Source organism: Agelaius phoeniceus, chromosome 2 (assembly GCF_051311805.1).
Source record: "Agelaius phoeniceus isolate bAgePho1 chromosome 2, bAgePho1.hap1, whole genome shotgun sequence".
Taxonomy (NCBI): Eukaryota; Metazoa; Chordata; class Aves; order Passeriformes; family Icteridae; genus Agelaius; species Agelaius phoeniceus.
Genome location: NC_135266.1, coordinates 70,535,237 through 70,555,637, shown reverse-complemented (window position 1 = coordinate 70,555,637; position 20,401 = coordinate 70,535,237). Strand labels below are relative to the sequence as shown.

The following is a 20,401-nucleotide window of genomic DNA, read 5'->3' as shown; positions in this document are numbered from 1 at the left end:
GGGTTTATTGTGGTCTGGTCTTTGGGCTTTTTTTTTTTTTTTAATCCAGTTCATATTCAGTATCACTCTAATTACGGAAACGAAGAACATTTTTAAAACAATAAGTGATGACTTCCTGTACAAACAATATCAACTTTCCTGATTTGGATTCTGTGTTTGTAAATAGCAACTATTTGTTCTCATCTGCAGCATGCTAAGACATGGGAAACAGGCACCTTGGAGATCCACATGGAGCTAATATGGGAAATGGACTGACACAACGTCCTGTCACAGGAAACAATACAAGACTAGGAGGGACCCAAATTTCACAAATGTTTATTTCCTAAACACCCACGAATTAATGCAGAGTGAAACTAGACTCAGGAAAGAAGACAGTCTTCACAGAGGATTTTGTTACCCCTATCTCAACCCCACTTGAGCTAGAATAATTGAATTTCATGCATATTTACAGAAACAGTGACTCATATTAAGAGACAGGTAGAAAAGAGATAGGGATAATGAGATAGCATAGAGAAAGAAAATACTTTTTCTAATACATACTTATCAGAAAGGGTGAGTTTTGGTACTCAGTATCTTGTATCTTTCTAACTTACTAAACAATTCTTCCTGAAATTGTAAAGTTTGGGAAGACTAATGGACCTTTCTCCACCTTAGGACAGAGTGACACTTCCAACAGGCATTAAATGAGCTGTTACCTTGCAGCCTCCCTCATTATCCATAGTTTTCCCTAAATGTCAGGTGTGCTTCCTGGGACACAACTAACACTTCAATCTTAAGAAATTTGTTTTCAATCAAAATGATTGCCAAATTCAGAAAATCAACATGCCAGAAAGGTCTAAGGTAATGGACCTTAGACCATTAAAATGTTTAGGGAACAGGTTTGTTCCTTAAACATTTTATTTCTTTTTTGGCAATTAAGGTAGGAGGAGTTATAAAATCTAGCCATCTCTTCAACAGCGACATCAAGATTTGTGACTGAATGTCCTTGAAAAACCAACAAAACCAAGACACTCTGACAGCCTTCTTTAAATGATTAGCAGGGATGGAAGGACAGGGGTTGGCATGGGACTGTCCTAAAACAATTTCTGCAATGATATGTGTCTCTTCCATCACTATGGGAATTCTGCAGATAACCTTGGTTGACAATCATCTGATTGAAGGTGCCTTTTAAATGCAGGAAGCCACATACAAGTTGGGAAACTGAAGAGTTGGAAGGCTGGTTCTGTCTCTCATTTGTAAAAATTTAGGATACAGAAAAATTAACTCTTCAAGCAGGTAAGAGACCAAGAGGATGCAAAGGCAACCCTTGTATGGTAAAGTCAGTTTAGCAGAGAGGTCCTTCTCATGCAGTGAATGGAGAGCATTGAGGGTAGGTCTCAGGGATGATATCCAAGGTGGGAGGTTCAAGAAGGTCCTGTGATGGGAAACTTGCAAAAGGCATCCGAGGAAATTGTACATTTCCCTAGGCTGCAGGCTGTTGATCACTAAATGAATATCCTATTTTGGCTATTCTTCCATGGATGCATCTGTTGTTGGATTTACAGAGAATTATATGAAAAGAGATGGGTGATGAAAACACTGCAGCATATTTCAGATGAAGGAAAGTAGGATGAACAGCATGAACAGCCGATAGTGCTCAATAAAGCAACACACAGTTATGGGGAGAGCTATCTTATTTTCTGTCAGTGTAGTGAGAGGTCCACTTCATTCTGCTTTTTCACAGTGCCAGTCTTACTCTTCATATCACAAAATGAAAACAAAGGCTAATTTACTCTGATGTGAACTCATTGGATGCAGCAGATCCAGAATTTGGAAAACTTCCAGTTGCACGTTCTCTGTAACATGGGCTTTCAAAACCTGTGTGTCCTGAAATACTACAGTAATCTATTAACATTACTGTGTAAAAATAACAAAAAACTAAAGTAGTCATTAAATCCCTAAAGTGTCAATAATTTGTTCTTTTATTGTTGTGTCTATTGAATTACACTCTTCTCAGAAGTGTCTGATTAATACCCTGGAAGGAAGCAGGATCATAAAGAAATTTCTTTTATAGTCTAACTGACCTAATTCCAGCACTTCCCATACATTACACAATACTTGTTTGCTGAACACAACTCTGTGTTTAATTTGATTTCATTTATTCTAGATTTTTCCAATATGTGTGACATGGATTACAGAGGTTATTTTTAAATATGACTTCACATGCAAATAGTAATTTTCTGCAGCATGAGGCAAGTCAGTGATCTGACAGGCAGCTTTAGCATCCTTCAGCTGCCTAGAAATAACATCACATCACATCACATAGGAGACAGTTTCTGATACCTATTTCACATATTCACTTGTAGTCTACTTCCATCTGGACTCCTGTTTTCTCTAGGCAAATGTTTGGATTGGGTTTTTTTCTTGCTTCATTTTTTTTCTAACTGATAAAAGATTACCATTTGTATCTGCAAGTTCTGAGAAAGAAGATTTTGTACATTAATTGGAAAATGAACATTATGCAAGGCTGAAAATGTCATTCAAAACTCAGCCCCAGCTGAACTGCCTTACTTTTCCACTTTGCTGTATTGCAGAGCAAGTACCAGGAAGTGTTAAAAAAACTGAATCTTACCGTTAATAAATACATAGACTGTAGATTCCTTCTTCTTTTTTGCTGGACTTGTGGGGTATTTGCAGCTATAATTTCCAGTGTCACTCGCTTGAGTTCTGCTCAAGGTCAGACTGCTGCAGGACTGCTTCCCATTCCTTCCACAGGCATATTTAATTACTTTCAGCCTTTTGCTATCCTTGCTAAGAGTTTCAGGCAAAGACCATGAATGAACCATTTCCCCCCTGCAAACACAGATAAGGAAGCAGAAACAATTATGCTGGGCTGCAATTATATAGCTCCAGTTCCCAAGCTTTCTTTTTTATTATATCAGGCTATTTATGGGGTTCTCTTTTATCTTGTTTTCCAAAAACAACAACAGAAACAACAAAGAACTATTAAACAATTGCCATTGAAGTTCACTCCCCACCTTTCCCCACAACACAAGGTTTAATTTTTTTCTAATTTCAGTTACAAAAAAAAGAAAGTGTCAGGTGTATGAAGTCCCTGCCAAATTATCATAATCCAACTCAGTTGGTTACCTGCAGGTGAGATTTAAAGTCTGGCCGGCTTGAACAACGTGCTGTATGCCATTTATACTCAGCTCAGGAACTTTTAGTTTTGATCCTGAACTAGATCCTAGAAAAACAAAGAAAAAAAATCAAAACATTAACAAAGTCAAATAATTCTGCTTCCAGTCCACTCACATTTATGCTGTTATACTGGAAAGGAAAAGAAAAGAAAACTGTGCCTCTCTCACCACACATACTCTCTTCCTTTGAGCAAAGTCCTGTTGCCCTGACTCAGGACTCAAATAACCTTCCAGCAGCATTACTCAGGAAAGAAAATAGAATTGAAAGCTATCAGTCAATGACTTTGCTCTCAAATTTTTCACTGAACATATAATGAAGAAACTGAGGACCTCATGGATCCACATCTAACCAAGGAAGTGTGCCCCCAGCACCACTGGCTGCATTTCCTCAGGAAACACAGCCATGGCAGCCTCTTCAATGGGAAGGATAAATTCAGCCACTCCCATGGCAAGAGCCACGTACTGACTCCTAAGATACTGAAATCCCACTCAAACAACTTGCTGCAAGGCTGAAACTGATGTGGAAGGAGTCAAATGCATTAAGGCTCTTCCCTTTCTGTCTGGAGGTCACAGCGCTCTTACTCCTGGCCCCTCACCAGCTGCAGGCTTCCTGTCAACAAAGTAGCACCAAAAGGTAGACCTTTACAGTAAATTGTGAGAACAAGATCAAGACACCTTCCAGATGAGATTTGCTGCTTATTTGAGAAAGCAAGCATGACGTTGTGGCCAGACCATTCTGGCATAAGTGAAAGCCTTGGTGTCAGCATAACACGAGGTGGCTGAGGACAGTTGAAAACATCCAGGTGGGCTTTGTGAAGTCTACATGGAGGCATTTTTAAGAAGACCATGAAAAAGCCTCATGGTCAGAAAACCAGAAGAGCATGAGATCTTCCTTCTCATCAAGTCAGGAGGTGCTGGCTGGAAAGACATAATGATTTATCTTTGCTCTGTAATAGGCTGTGGCCACAAAAGCTTTCATGGCAAACTGACAGAAGAACATGCCTTGGGGAAGAACGGTGCTTGATCCATCCCACTGCCCTTGCACTGACAGCAAAATGTTCCAGAAGCTAGGAACACAATGTAAAAACATTTCAAAACAGTTAAAAGTTGAAAACCAGTTGTAGTCTGATTGGGATCAAGTGTAATTTGTAAATATTTCATTGTTGAGAGAGAGTAACAGCAACTATCCCAAATCACTTTATTCCAAGAGAAAGTATTACCTTGTCAACATATGGGATAAACCCCATCTCATAGTAAAGGGCAATGCAGATTTTTCTTCTAGAACTCAGTCAAGTACAGTTTTAGCTCAGCTATTTTAAGTCCTTGTAAGAGGTCCCTGCACAGCCAAGTATGAACAGCTGTATGCACCAAACATAGTAGAAATACATGAACCTTTCTTGGGGCTACGTATCACCAATCAGAAAAGCTTCCCTCTTTTGTTGACTAGAGAAGGAACTTTTGGACACCAGTTCCTGCTGAGATTGGTGACTAAAATTTAGATGTATAAACACATCAAAGCCAATGGCTGCTCCAAATTCAGGAGCTTTCTTTTTAGCCCTGGATATCTTACTTAAGATGTGGCTCCAGTAGTTTTCGATATATTCTGTCATCTCTGCCAATTCAAAACAAGATTTAAATTGAACATAGACATAGACATGAACATTTGAACATAGACATAAATAAAATTATAGTTCACTTGCACAAGCTGCAAGCAAGGGCATAATAACTTTTCAGAATAAAGAGATCTTCTGGACTACACCTCAAATAACACTGTAGATTTGAATGGTGAGACTGTCCACATACACAAACTTCCTCTGAGATTTGTCTAGATAATTATATTTTTAACTAGAAACTAATATACTCTAGCAGCTGGTAAGAGTAGAGAAAAATGGTGCAGCAAATCTCTGAAGAGTTAATTGTTATGTGATATGCATTGCAAACATACATTTCTCATGCCTGCCCTTTAGGAATCTCAACTCTGAAGAGCTGGTTCCCCCAAAGTGTGCTTTTATGGGATAATCTCCCATAGATGCTTACAGTCTATGAGTCTTCTCATTCACCATTCTGAAACAATGCCTCTGAGGCCAATCACTGAGAAATTGAGATAAGATGTTACAACAGCCTAGGCAGCTGCTTGGAGAGCAACCCAGGCACTCTGGTTGAGAGGGTTTGTCAACATCCTCTAGCTAAACAATCTGATGGTTTTGTGAAACTCCCACATTCCCTCATTTCATTTGCATTCCTCTTGTCATCCCAGAATTGAAGGGTCAGATGCTCTCCCAAGAAGAGAGAGTTTATATCCAGCTTTATGAATCTTGGTTTTTACTTTGGGGAAAAGTTGACCTCAAGCTTCCCTGAACTGCTCCTTATTTGAGGTCCTGGAAAGGCTGAAAGCATGAAACAGTGTTTACAAGCAGTTCAATATGTATGAAAAAAATATCAGTGATGGTCTGCCAGAGGAAACCATTGGGATCAAAGCCCAGTTGCTAGAGATGCAACATGTATGTTGCTCATGCAACTCAACCTAGTTGCTAGAGAGCAACATGTAGGTTGCTTCCTGTGTAAAACTGGTGAGAAAGTGGAAAAATCCATGTGAGTGACAGGTGTTGACAGCAAGACAGGAGAGTGGGTCTGCAGTGCCTGGTCATGCCTGAGGTGCTGAGTGCTTGGCTTTGCTGGGCACTGGCACTGCACCATGCCCAGGAGCAAAGCCAATCCTGCAGCACCTTGCCCATGTCTGACCCATGCTGAGACCAGGAGACCAGCCCTGGGAATGTGGGCTGCTGCTGTTTTCAAAGTCTGCCAGAGGTGAGGAGCAAGAAACCATCATAAACGTTACAAGGTTTTTTCCTTCCTAACTTTGCAGTGATATAAACAAAGACACGACCACTTTAAGATCTAACTTATTTGAAGCATATAAAACAAGTCAGCCTGGAAGCCTGTTGTCAAATCTGCCTCAGAGTTACTAAAATCAAAGAAAAAACATAACAAAACCACCCACGTTTCCACCCCATCTTGTAGGCAAAAAAGAAACAAGAAACCCAAATATACTGGACACATACTCAAGCTTTTGCCTTTTTGCACATTTTACATATATCTAAAAGACAGCACAGTATTTATAAATATTGTGTGGGGGATCTTAAGGAGTGCTTAGTGTTTGTCTAACTCTGCTCCCATTGACACAAGCCAGCATTTCATCATTGATTTCAAGTACATTTTAGACACTTAACTCCAGTAGTTAATCGCATTCACATTCAAGACTTAATGTCAGTGTATTTGGGAAGACATACAAGCCTGGTTATATATTCATTTATTTAGTTTTTCACTGACAAAAAGCTGAGGTTTTATTTCAAGCCAAAATTGTTGGCTGTACAAGTATGGGACACAATGCTTTTACCAGCAAGATGCTATGTCTCAAAGAAAAATAGCTTTATTTGACATCCTATCTATTCATGGGTCATTAGGTTCCTTACGTTTTTAAATGCTTCAAAACCAATGCAGAGTACAAATGCAATAGAGTTTGACATGTTTACCAGGAAAGAAAAAGGAAGGAGAATAGCAGGGAAATTCCTACTGTCAATATTTAGAAGCAGATTATGCCTTCTATGTACCTTCTGTGGGCATTTTACTTGACACTGTCTTTTCTGAAGGGTCATGGCTCAAGAGGACACATTCACTTATCATTGTGCCTGTCACTAAGCGACCATCAGCAGCCTACCCTCACACTGACCTACATTGAGGGGTGCAGCTTCTTTTCATGTGACAACAAGAGAACTAATTAATCCTGATAACTGAGGAATCTCCTCCCATGGGGAAAGGGTGGCTTTTTCAGACGCATTTTATTTGTTATGGAAGGCTTATTAGATGCATGTGAAAGTCAGTCAATGGGGTTGCTTAATTAATGAGCAAACGTTAATTTAGATCACAAAAGTTAGCCATTCTAAGTAAAGGGGAGGACAATTATTTTTTTTTTTATGAAAGAAGAGAGCAATCTGTGATTTTCAAGGGGAAAAAAATAAAGGGAGTTTTCTTCCATTAACTTCTGCCCCACAAAAAAAGCTGATCCTCTTCCAAATTAAGTAAATAAAAATATTAATTATCTGATAACAAAAAACCCCTCTGATCGCAAGTCATGAAAAAAAGATAAAATAAATGGACATGCATGTATTTTTCCAATATGATATGTGTCCAGTTCTATAGACAAATGAGTAACATGCATGCAGGATGAACCTTTCACTGATTTCTGCTAAATCCTGGATTCTCTTAAAAATTATAGATTAGTTGAACTCAAAATTGGGACTATGATCTGGGTTATTATTCCCATTCCAATTTTCCCAGTTTTTACTTTTAAATTTCTTTTCATAAACAGAGAACTTCTTCTACCTTTGACTAAAGAAAGGAAATCCAAAAGCTAGCTTTAAGACTAAGTTTAAAAAATTACAATATTAGAAGTTATTATAAACTTCCTTGAAGTTAAGGTTTAATGACTTTCTAATATCTTTTCTATAATTTGGGGATGTGACTGTCTTCCAGCCACTCCTGTTATCCTCAACATGTTGACTAATCCTTTTTTCACCTGCTCAACGAGAGGTTAAGGAGAATGATCAGTTTATCTTTGCAACTTCAGTGTGTACAAAGAATCTGACCTTCTGGGTTTAAAGTGCCATCTGTGGGCAATAAAGTTATCCATCATGAAGTAATTGTTTCAGTCACTGATGGATTTGCACATGTCTTACCCCTTGTGAAACATAACTGAGCCTTTAAGGCTTTTACCATCAAATATCATTTCCTCCTGATTCAAACGTTCAACAAAAATGTACTTTGCAGAGGAAACTCCTGCACTGGAAGGAGAGGGCAGGTTATTTCTTAACAAGGTCTCCACCTCTCTGTGGTGCTTAAAACATTGGTCATTTAGTTCAGATGCAGCCTAGGACTTTACTCTTGCTTCTGAGCACTTCCCTATGAGTCATTCCACTGAAGGGAATGGGAATGCCCACATGTGTACAACTAAAAAGCAGTTGCAGAATCCTGACAAAATGGAAAGGTACATGACAGTACCCAGGGGGTTGACCTTCGGCGTGTCTCCAGTGAAAATGACCTCTCTCTGCCTTGCAACAGCATCTTAACCAGAACAGGGCCACTAGCTAACCTCAAATGCAGTATTTGGCTTTACTCCATTCTGTAAGGAAATCTGAGGTACCAGTAGTTTTCTTTATTTCAGAGTTATTCTTGACAAGCTATTGTATTACCATTTCTTTAAAAGGCTCTTCAATCTATTCTGTAAGTAAACATAACTATTTTTTTTGGTCAAACAGTTGTACCTACCCATAATAATTGCAATTACATCATTACACCAATTCACTCTATTAAGGAGAAAAAGATATATATAGAGAAGAAAAAGTCACGGTCAACTCTTAAGAACCACTTAAATTTTCAATTTACATCTGACTATATGAAGAAGTCTAGACCAGTTTAATCAACACTGAGTCTCTCTTCAGCATTAATACTTGCATTTATAAAGACAGGAGAACTTTTAGGGAGTGTTGTGTTAAAACTTGTGTGGTGAATGAAAAAGAAAATTTTGTTTTCCTGTTCAATGTGTAACTGTCTGGCCTGGTCCTGCTGCAGGACTAGAGGGAGAAGGGAGCACCCTGGATAATGAAGCTTTCTGATTCTGTGCTGGTGGCTAGGCAGAACTGCTGCTGGAAGGAGACACTCCTCCATCCCCATAGTATCAATAGCACCCATCTCATCTGTCACCTGGGTTTCTGATGCTCAGGTACAGGCAAAGAAGGCAGTACAGCCTGGTTTCCTGCTCCTAGGGATAAAAGCATCCTCTCCATTGCCTGTTCTTACAAACAGTCTCCAGAAAAGACCTACAGTGCCAAAGCATGAGCCACCCTGAGACTCAAAGTGGTATCTCCAGGTCTTTCAGATGCCATCTAAGTCCCCATTCTAAAGGAAACCTCACAGTCATCTAATTTCACAGCAATTCTCTGAAGTAACTCCAAACTTCATACCTGAAGCCTGCAGAAGAGAAACTAGGGCAGCTTAACTGAGAGAGAGCAAGGAGTTGTGACTTTGTCCCAGGTTGACACTGACAATGGTCCAGATGAGCAAACTCATGATCTGAAGCAGCAAAATGTAACCACTGTTTCTATTGAAGCAGAAATCTGCAGGCCAATTAAGAGCCATGGGGATTTACAAGTGTTAATAGATACAGGTCCCTGGACTCAGAGGTAGTTTTGTACTTGTTTCCTGTTGGCTCCTGTGCAAAGAGAAGGACCATGTGTGCTGGTACAGAGCTGGCAGACAGAAACACCCTCAGGGTAGAAGCAACAGCTCAAGTTGTATCACTCCTTAACAGAGCCATCACTTGCACATATCCCTGTGGTGTCTGAAACTTTTCTCTCTTTTGCATTCAAGACCAAGAAAACTATTGGATGCTATTTACTTACTAAGTACACACAGAAGCATAAAAATTACCAGTTCATTGGTTCATCCCTTTCATGTCCAAAAGAAACATTCCATCCATCTAGTCTGATGTTTTGCAACACATGCCAAGTGATTTCTGGATCAAATGCTTACATTTGATCAATCTCAATTATAATGTAAGAATTTAAAGTACTATTAGGACATAACAGCCAGCCAGCCAAAAAAAAAAAGATAGGATAGTGGATGGCAAAGGATGGCAAAGCTAGACTGCTTTATGATACACACCATAACACCATAGTTAAGTCTGAACAGCATAAGGTTGGTAACAGTAGATTACATGATTTCTGGGTAGACTAAAAGCCTTGACCGTGACTCCACGCTGTGGAGTCAGTAAGGAAAATGGATGTGCAACTGCCCAAAATAGGCCTTCATGGGCACAGAAAGGTAAAAGTGTATTTGAACAAGTGTATTCCTTCCTTTTTAGTTCTAGATCTCAGAGCAAGTTATAATTCATTTACTCTTTATGTATTTGCTGTTCCAAGATGACTATACCCACTGATGTAAGATTAAATGTTACAGAGCCAAAGCTAAAAATAATGCAATAGTTCTGTTCTTCATTAACACTTGTGAGCAGTACACACTGTCATGCCAATATGGCCAATAGCTGCAAATGTAAACAAATATTTATTTCCCCAATAATTGCCAAACATTTTGCCAGCACTTGCCCTAGTTAGGTCAGGTTGGTTTTATAGAAGTTTGTGGTGAAGTCTTTCTAGCAAAGAGCAGGGAGGGGGTTGTTCATTAAAAAATTTAGATGTAGGAATTAAACAAACTGAAACCTCAGCGGTTATTTGACATAAATCTCATTCCAGTTACTATAAATTGAAATTAATGACATTTCCCATCATACCTGGAAACCAAGGCCATGCAGTTCCATATTTAGTGCCCCACAAGACCCACTTGAAGGCACTTACTTCACCAGCTCATCAGAAGTTTGTGCCTTGTTTGCCCTAAACTCATCAGGTAACTTCCATACATGAGCATAGGCACTTCAGATAATGCCAATGACAAATAAAGTTCAGTATTTAACAACCAAAGATCTGAGGGAAAAATGATCTTGGTTTCCTGTTGTATCCACCAAGTTTTAATAAGAAATACAGGATCTGAAATTAACATCTTGGCCAATATTTAGCCTGATGAAGGTGCTCATTTCATCAGCTATATAAGGACGACATATTCATAGAGAAGAAATAAAACCAGCCATAACTACAAACTTTTTCTTTCCCACTGAGCACCCAGAATTGAAAATGGATATCCAAATGCAGTCTGACACCTCCATTATGAACCCTTGTGGGACCACTTTGGTGAACCACACCCAGAAAGCAAAAAACACGCATATACCTGATGTGTGTTGAGAAAAGAAGAGAAATACCACAGTTGTGCCCACCTTAGTCTGGTCTTCACTCCAACAGAGTAAATGCCCATCTTAAAAACAAAACAAGTCAGCTGAAGCTGGTAACACCACAGCTAGCAACACTTTCACAGCCACATTCAGCACAAATCCATGTGGCTCTCATACCCCTCCACCTTGATGTGCCTGTCCTGGCCCTGCATGGAGATCCTGCTCAGGCCATTCAGATGAGAAGCAGTTGTGACTCTGTCACCTGCCCAGCCAAAGGGATGCCATGTGATCAGCCAGTGGCATTCACCCAGGAGCGTCATTTCGTGCCTCCCCACACGATTCAGCCTGTGCTGCTCGCAGTGTAGAGAGCCCCATCCAGACTATGCCTGTGAGTCACCAGATCTACCTACTGACAGGTATCAGCAACCACAGTGCCTCTGCTCTAATTCTACCATGACAGATCCTAGCACATAATGGCCAGTTCAATATTCTTCAGAAAAGTTTATCCCATTAATAAGTGAGTAGAAAAGTATCAATATGGTATAAAGAGAAAGCAAGTACACTAAAATTCACACAAAAACAATTTAGAAATCCTAGGCATTTAGAGTAAAGGTGTACATTTTCTTAGCCAAACTAAATTTCTTTACTAGTTGGATGCCTTAAATTTGTAACAGATTAGCTGGCAGGACAAAAGAAGCAGTGTAATAGGACTGAATTGGAAGACTTTCATAAAGAGTGGTAAACTGCCTACCTGACAGTAGTCTACCTGCCCAGCCAGCAGCACAAGCCTGTCAAATTCGTCTGGGGCTGTAGTAATCACTAAGCTGTAAGCACAGAAACAAATTAGGAACTATGTAAAAGAAAATGTAAAGCAAAGTTGAAGGAGCTACACTTTGCTGAAGGCTGCTGATTATTATTTCCATTGTTACAGCTGAACTGTCCTGTAGTGCTCCAAGACAAAAAGAAGAGTCAGGAACCAACTTTCCATCCATCCCACTTAAACCTATAAAGCAGAGCTATAAGTAAAGCCCCTGGGTTTAAAACAAGAACAAGTAAATAATGCAACACAACAATTTAAAATAGAGAGATGAGAAGAACTGGAAGAGTCTGTACAGAGGAGTTCCCTTACAATGGCTTAGGAGCAAAACCCACCTTGCTGTTCAATGACATCTAAAGCATCCGGTCTAAGGAGGTAATTGCATGTGCAGGAATCTTCTGGCAAGATTGCCTATGGCTCAATTACATTGGGAAATTATAATCATTCATACTTTTAAAATAGATTAGGATGATTGCCAATTGCAGCACTGCATGAGACAAAGAAAAGTGCCCCAAACACTTTCAGCACAACAGAACAAAAAAGTTCTGTCTTATATAGTTTAATGTCATTGATTTCCACTATGTAATAATCCACTTGCATAAACATAGACAACAACTAAATTTTACTCTCCTTGACTCTCAATCCCATGGTTTCTTATTTTCTTATGAAATGCTATTGGATTTTAGATCATACTACCAAAAACAAAATCCCCCCTTAAGAATTTTATCAGATAACTGCTTCCTGCAAGGCTTCGCGAACCTTTCCTGAAGATGAGATGCTGGACACCACTAAAGACATGGCATGAAGCTAAAAAAGCCCTTGTCTGATCCAGGATGGCAACTCTCACGCTTCTATTAACATTAGTCTATGGTGATCCTGATGAGAGGTTTTTCCATAGAGGAATGACAATGGGAACAAAAGGGGTGAATTCCTTCACTCTGTGTCAAGGAAGAATCCCACAGGAAGGACGCTTAAGTGAGCTATGTGAAATTGTGAAATTCCTCTCATGAAATGCCCTCACACTCATCCCTTTTCGCTCCCCACGCACTAAGCAGGGGGTCTGTTCCCAGAGCACAGGCTTCCTGAGAGAACATCTGAGGAGCAGAGACATCTGCTCACAGGTCCCTGGCTCTCAAGGACCACTGTGCCCTGCCTGCTTCACCCACTTCCAGCCATGGTGTGGGGAAAATGGCACCACAGCATCTTCACTGAAATCCTGGAAGCAGCTGCCCTCTAGCCCCATGCCCATCCTTCAGCTGCTCCAACAGCAAAGAGAGCCTTGTTTCAAGGCCATAACTCCAAAAGAAGGAATACAACTTAAAAAGAAGTTGTATTGCACAAGTGCTTAGTGCCACATATCAGTGACTGCTGCAAAAGCAGCCCCACCACCCAGAAAAGCCATGCCAAGAGAAATTGTTGTCAACAACATCTCACTGAATTATGCTCTAAATATGCTACAAGGGTGACTTAACATTGTGGATATGGATTTTGGTAATGAAAAATCAAGTGTGTTTTGAAGAGAAAACAACAGAGAGAGTAAAATCAGCTCACCATGAGCATGAACCTTTTGCTTCAGCATTAACACAAGACAAACCAAAGTCTGAGAAACATGATTAATGAATCTATTAACTATTGCACAAACATCTATAATGGTCTTGAATACACTGATGCACCACATCAAGCTAAATCATCCTCCTCTTCATCTTTAGCCTGGCACATCTCCACTCACTGTGCCAGACAAAAAACACCCCAAATGCAAATATGACTTAATGCAGAAGAAACAGTCATCCACATTCCCTGTCCAAATTTCTCCATACATCTCAATGGCTCAGGACTTAAGTTTCAGACGAAAGTACCTCTGAAAGCTATAGTTTCAAATCTCTTTGCCCTTGTTGCTTGTTTCTCAATCTGTTAGCACTTTGCTTAGTTCCATCACGAGTTCATTCTGCTGGTCACAAAGTCATGATATTATGCCATGCCTGGCTTTGGAGAGAGCACTAATGACTGCATTTTCACTTTTCCAGCTCCTGCTTGCACCATAGTTCTTTCTTTTAAGCATCAAGATTTATGTAGTACTGATCTCCAACCATAGGAGAATGAAGCTGAACTTCTGCATCTCAGTAAGAGAAAACTGTGTGGGCATCTCCCTGACTATCACTGGACCAATTTTAGGATAAGCAGTTCCCCATGATGGATCAAGAAGTCAGACCATTTCCAGCTGAGGATGCTTGGGAAAGGTTGCTTCCCAGTTGCAGGAATACATGCAGTGAGGATGCATGACAAGGGCAAAGAGAGAAGAGCCTGGTTCTGTCTGTGGGTAGAATTCATGCACAAATACATACAGAAGTGTTTCTCTACATTCTCACAAATATCGGTAGAGGGGAAAAAAGAGACTACTGGGGGCAGGGACGAGATCTGAAGATGAAGCATGTCATTGGAGGGAGTGGTTTTCTTCTTGAAGGTCTCACACCAACAGGAGAGACTTCTCTCCAAGAGCAGAGGTGACTTTGATTGGGCATTTCATGTGGAACCTACTCTTGCAGCAGTCTTGCTTTCCATTCCCTCTGGGCCTGCAGCCAGAATTCCCAAACCCTGACTCTGGGGGATTCAAAGGAACAGGTTTGCTGCTGAAGTCCCTCCACAGCCCCTCTGGACACAGACTTCTGAAACACCAAACCTTAACCCTCATCTGCTTCTGCTGAGCTTCTTCCTTTCCCAATCTCAGTTGGACATGAGAACTAGCAAGCTGATAAACAGTGTGCTGGAAGTTTCCAAACCACATGAAAATGTAAGGACTTATCAACTGTCCTGCAAATCTGGACAATTTCCTTTTGTCCTATACACCCACACAACATGGAAGGCTACTGGTCTCAGTCTTTGAAGCATCTGACAAAAAATAGACAGCTTGCTTGTTATTGTTTGGATGCAAAATAACCCACCCCAATACCACCAAAAAAACTCTCAAATCTCCTCAAAAGCAAATTTTTAGGGTTCTAAATATATTGGGTGCTTCTGGATATGAAGATCTTTACTACAGCACAGGCCAAGTCCAAGTTTATCCAACACAAAGTGTAAATCTAGAAGATGCTAGCCCAGCCCAAAGGATTTGCTCCGGATTTACACCAGCTGTAAGATAACGAAATCTAGCTTTGTGTAGAGCACATGGGAAAAACACCTGTCTGGTAAAACATCAATTAGCTCTGTAAGTGATTTTCTTTCACTGTGTCAGAAAGTTTGATGCTTTAACTCCATACACAACATACATTTTCTAAAAATCTCTGTTATATAGCAGCTTCTAACCCTTCTTCTTTATGTGAACGCAGTTCAGAATTTTTAGGGAGCCCCATTTCTATGAAGAAGAAGTGGTAAAGCCAGTTTTTCTCAACTTTGTTAATAACTCCAGCCCTTATCCCAAATTGGACCATTCCATCTGTGTCATTGCTTCAGCAAGTACTCAAATCAAATTGAAACCTTAACATATGAACATCCATCAGAACAGCACTTTCAGAGAAGTCAGGTAAGTTATTGCAAGAAATTAACCTCAGCACTGATTAGATTTGACCTGGAATTTCTTCCTTCACTTTTTCCAGCTGGGCATGAAGTTGAAAAGTCCACTGGGGATTTTGATGTTCTAGTTACTACTGAAATAACTGAGATCATATAGTGCTGCTCACAGCTAAGACTGTAATAGAGTCTACCACCTTCTAACTGCAAATTGTGAGGTTCCACTTCTGTGTGGAAAGCTGGAAATACAGCTAAACCATCAGTTTATGTTTCTAGAAACATGGTGCATAAGCCTTGATCCAGGCTGCAGAATCTGATGTTTTCAGGGTTTAAACACCGTCCTTCACAATCCCAAATGCTAGTGACTAAAATTATAGTAATACTATAGTAATAATTATAATTATAGTAATAAAGTTGAGGACTGGGAGATTGAACTTAATACAGCAACCACATATTCCTGTTGACCGTTACGTGTACAGTCATTAGCAAGCATATGCAATACAATTTGGGGAATAAATAATTATAAGATATAAAGAAAACATATGTGAGTTCTATGCAAAACCCAGAAAAAAAGTACTGTTCTTTCCCAAGTTAACCAAAATATGTGTGGCACAAGAGAGCTGAAGTGCCCAACACTCACATGTCAAATGAATTTAATTTCCTTAATATCATTTTTCAAATGGGTACTCTCAAAGCTTGTAGGCTGCATGTTGTTTTCGGGAATTTTAAATTATTAAGTAGACTTATATGGGCTGAAAGACCTTCTTCTGTCTCCTCCTTGTGGAGGTCTTTTAGGTTCTTTCTGAACCACTGACTGTTTCTGAGAATCTCCCCTAGAACCTGCCAGTAAATGGAAGCTCAGCAGGCACCTGCAGAGACTGAATTACAAGAGGGCACCAGTGATGAATTGAATTTCATCAAGAGCACTGGAAATGGAAAGTGCTGGGCAGCCTGAGTAAGAACTGCAGGTAAATAAGCAGTGAAGGAGGATGAAATGGGAAGAAAAACACAGAGAGGTGTATGGTACAAAACATCAACCACTTCAATAATAACTTTCAAACTCTCTGTGCAAACACAACTATGGAGAGTTCTGCCAGTGGCCCAGAAGAAGCATAATCAACCTATTTGAGGTGTCCAAACAAAGCAGAGAAAGAATGCTTCTCTAGAAAACAGACCAAAAAAATCCCAAGAAAGCCAATGAGCCTGAAAACATTTAAATTCTGATTTGAGCACAATCTCTTCACTATGGGGAGGGTATGAATTTCCAGCAAAATGGTTGTAAGGGCTCCCAGCAAAACTAGAGAATAAACTTTCCAACGCCTACAGCACCTGAGCTGGCCATCAGGATGTTTGTCCCCAGCACCCAGAGCCCCAGGTTGTCCCCTAAGCAAGCCAAGCTTTTCCCAATGGGATTGGTGCAGGGTGCACATGAACAGGAAGGTGAACCAGGGTCTTTCTCACAGCCCATGGCTCACAGAATCCACCCTCTCCCTGGGCAGTGGGCTTGCCATGATCTGCACAATGGAAAACCTTTCCGACAGGAAAGAGGAAGCCAGTCCCCTGGCGGAGCTGGTCACTGCAGGAGCCCATGCAGGAGCAGGACGCCGAAGTTCAGACTCAAGCTGTGAAGGAAGCCTGGCAAGGATCTGAATCCACATTTCCTGTATCCAGGGTGGGTGTCCCATGCCTCTGCCTATTTCATCTTGGGCATAAGAACCTCCTAGGCAGAGACAAATAATGTGGGGAAATTAGCACTTTCCTGGGGAAAGGAAAGAGGAAAAAAAAAGTAGAAGAATACCTATGTATCTGTATCAAAGCTGATGAATCAGCACTTCCCGAGCAGGAAAACGTCTCGTCGGAGCGGCCCCGCCAGCTCTCCTCCCGGGCAGCCTCAGGCAGCCGCACCGCTCCCGTGGGCTGGGCGGCGCGGAGCAGACCGAGCCCATGGCCACTCGCGCCGCTCACCGCAGGAACGCTGGCCTCGAAGGCTGTCCCGCGGGGAGCTCGGCTTTTCGCTTCCCCACCCGGGGTTTGGTCTCGCTCCCCGCCGGCTGCCGGCCCCTTTCTGCCGAGCGCCGTCCCCGCGGCCGTGCGCGCTGCCCCGGCCGGGACAGGCGGCGGGAGCCCCGGTCCGCCCCTCTCCGCGGGCATCCCCGCAGGGCAGCGGCCCTGCTGAGCCATGAGCCCACGCGGGACCGGCCCTTGCCCGGCCACCACGCACCCCTGCTCTCAGGGGACCAGCCACACAAGGCTGGGACGCAATGCCCACCGCGGCGCTCCGGCCCACGGGGACTGGCTCTTGGCTCAAAGCAAAATAAAACTCGGTTAGAGCATCAGATCTGCAATGATCCATCCCCATCATTGCGGGATGCAGGCACCGGAGAGCAGCTCCATCCCACTCTCCAGTAAGACCCGGTAGCCAGCCCCGCATGGAGCGCCACCGCGCTCCACCGACCTGCTCGGGCGGGAGGCAGCAGAACCTCGATTTTTGCGAAGAAAAGGTACACCTTTGCCGCTTCACGGGCAGAGCTGGCACACTTGAAAATAAAGTGTGGAGGAAAGTAGCGCGCCCTGCAGCCAACACATGCTCTCGTTCCGTGATGCACCGGCTGGGACAACTCCCGATGATGTACGGCGGTCCCCTGCGCCCGGGAGAGGCTGGCCTCCACGCCACCTCTGCCTTGCTGGAGGAGGAGCGGCACCGCGGCTCCGCACCGCCGGACCCTCCGGGGAGCTGCTCCCGGGACACGCCGACGGGGATCCGGAGCATAAGGACAGCTCGGGGATGCGGCGTTTCTCCGCTCCCTGGAAAGCAGGGATCACGTCCCCGGCCCTGCCCAGAGGAAAGGAGCGAAGGGGAGGCAGGTGCCCGCCGGCTCCAGCAGACGAGCGGGGTGCGGCGGGACCGGTCAGGGGCGCGGGAGGCGCAGCCGATGAGGCATATCACGATGGGGACCCGTCGCGGAGAGCTCGGCGCAGAACGGGGTCTGACCGGGGCAGCGCGAACCAGCGGTCCCTTACCTGCGAGCAGGAGGGCGGCTCCCAGCAGCACGGTCCCTGAGAGCAGCTGGCGGGGCATGGTCCTGCCTGCGGGAACGCAGGGCTCTTTCCCTGCCGACGGCGGCGAGGCAGGGGCAGAGGCGCCGGCTGGGCTCCGACGGGCTCTCCTCGGTCCCGGGCGCTTCCCGCGGTGGAAGAGATAACGGCAAAGCGAGGCGCGGGATCCGCATCCAGCAGCCCCCGAATCCTGCCCGCCCGCCCCAGCCCGGCCCGGCCCGACCTGCGGAAACGGAGTATCCGCTGCGGGCGGCCCTGCCAGCTTCACCTCCTGCGGGCATCAGATACCCGCCAGCCCCAGCCTCGCTGATTTATAACTTCTCCACCCCTCGCCGCGCACCCCTCCGCCCCCCCGCCCACATCCTCCGCCGGGAGCACGCCCTCCCCGGGACGCGTCCCCCGCCCGTCCGTCCGTCCGTCCGCCCGTCCGTCCGTCGGTGGACATGGTGTCGCTGCCCCGCGGGTCTCCCGGTCCCGGCCGCCCACGGCCCCCAGGGACCTGTCCGTGCCGTCCCGCTGGAGCCCTGGTCCGGGCTACTTCCAGCCGCCGCGGCCGCAGCTCTGCCGGGGCGGGCAGCAGGACTCGTCCCTCGCAAGTCGTCAGGCTCTCCTAGGGAGGGCGTGAAGTGGACTTGCGATTCGCAGACCAAATGCTGAGCGGTGGGGTCCCGGTCCTACGGAGACCCTCGCCTGCTCCGCAGGAAAACCTTGACAGCACCGCGTCCCGCCAGGGGCTGCCGAGCCGGGTGCCGAGTCGGGCGGGGGCCATTTACAGCCGTCCCCAGCTGCCCGGAGCGATGCTCGGAGCGCCCAAAGCGCTGCCCGTGCCCCAGGGGCCCGGGGCTTCGCTCCCCGCCTTCCTTGGGAGAGGGAGCCGCGGGGCAGACCGCTCTGTGCCGGGCCTGACCCAGACCAGCACGGGTCCCAGCCAGAAGCACTGAGAGCGCTCAGAGCAGGGAAGCCAGGAAGGGGCAGCACTGGCTAAGGATGCTTAGGGAGTCTGCCCTGCCAGCTCCCCTGATGGCCTTCACTGACTCTGTAACATTCAGGGCAGTGCTAGAAATGTATTTCTCCCCCACTATGAACATACCTCACGCTTCCCATACATGTTTTATTTTGTGAAAGATCAACGGAGAGCCCATGACAGGAAAACTCAAGCCCTATGCTTCCACTTTCTCCCTGTGCAGCCAGAGAAAGGCTGCTGTGTGAGTCAGGTCTTCAGTTTGACCCACTGTGGCCCTCCCTATATTTTTATACTATGAAACAAGTCACAAGAGTGTCTGCATGGGGCAGGTAAATGTGATCATCCCCCTCTTACAGAGAAGGAAACGGAGGCGCATAGAGAGGTTAGGCAGCTAGTCCAAGGTCATAGGAAGCTGGTGACAGGAGACACAAATAGAACTCAGACCTCCCATGTCCCACCAGACCATCCTGTGCAAGAAAAAAAAATAAGAAGTTGATGTTGTTTTTAACTTGAGAACTGTTTAGCTTTAAAGTTTAAAGTCTGTGAGAATATTTCCTGCACGCGTCTGTTCGACTCCTATTCATAAATTACGCCCTAAGCTACAAATTTAAGTCTGTATTTTCCAATCTTCCTGCCCCCAGCTGAGACCTTGAAAATAAAATAGCTATGGATACCTTCCCCCTCAGCTGCTCACACCACGGGGGGAAGAACCCAGAGGTTTCTTTCCCGAAGAGGATGACTCACACGAAGTCACCTCCTCCACTGGAGAGGATAGCAGCTGGGAAAACAGTCAGCTAGGGAGGACAGGCCAACAAGTACTAGGACACTGAGCATCCTGACGGCTTAGACCCCCTAGGAGCAAGGGCTCCCCTATGGAAGGACCTCAGGGAACAGTTTGTGCCTGCCTTTGGCCAACCCAGTGCTGAGTATGTGCTGAGTCTGAGATGATGCAAACCCAATCACAAGCTCAGCAGCCGTGCCACACCAGCTCCTCCCCATCTTCTTCACACCTCCTACATCACAGCTGCATTCAGCCATGGCCC

At 44.1% G+C, this 20,401-nt stretch overlaps 1 protein-coding gene across 2 annotated transcripts in view; it reads right to left on the bottom strand.

The window, feature by feature from the left end:
• Nucleotides 1–18,683, bottom strand: part of FLT1 (fms related receptor tyrosine kinase 1) — a 108,827-nt gene extending 90,144 nt beyond the window's left edge. Inside the window, exons 1-3 of one of the 2 annotated variants that reach the window (XM_077173828.1) lie at nucleotides 18,359–18,683; nucleotides 3,130–3,226; nucleotides 2,612–2,832 (exon numbers count right to left, since the gene is read on the bottom strand). In XM_077173828.1, coding sequence (XP_077029943.1) covers nucleotides 2,612–2,832; nucleotides 3,130–3,226; nucleotides 18,359–18,416 — 376 coding nt within the window. In that variant the 5' untranslated portion in view covers nucleotides 18,417–18,683. The remainder of the gene's footprint in view (nucleotides 1–2,611; nucleotides 2,833–3,129; nucleotides 3,227–18,358) is intronic. The other variant, XM_077173829.1, reaches the window with a different exon arrangement.
• Between the last annotated feature and the right edge of the window lie 1,718 nt (nucleotides 18,684–20,401).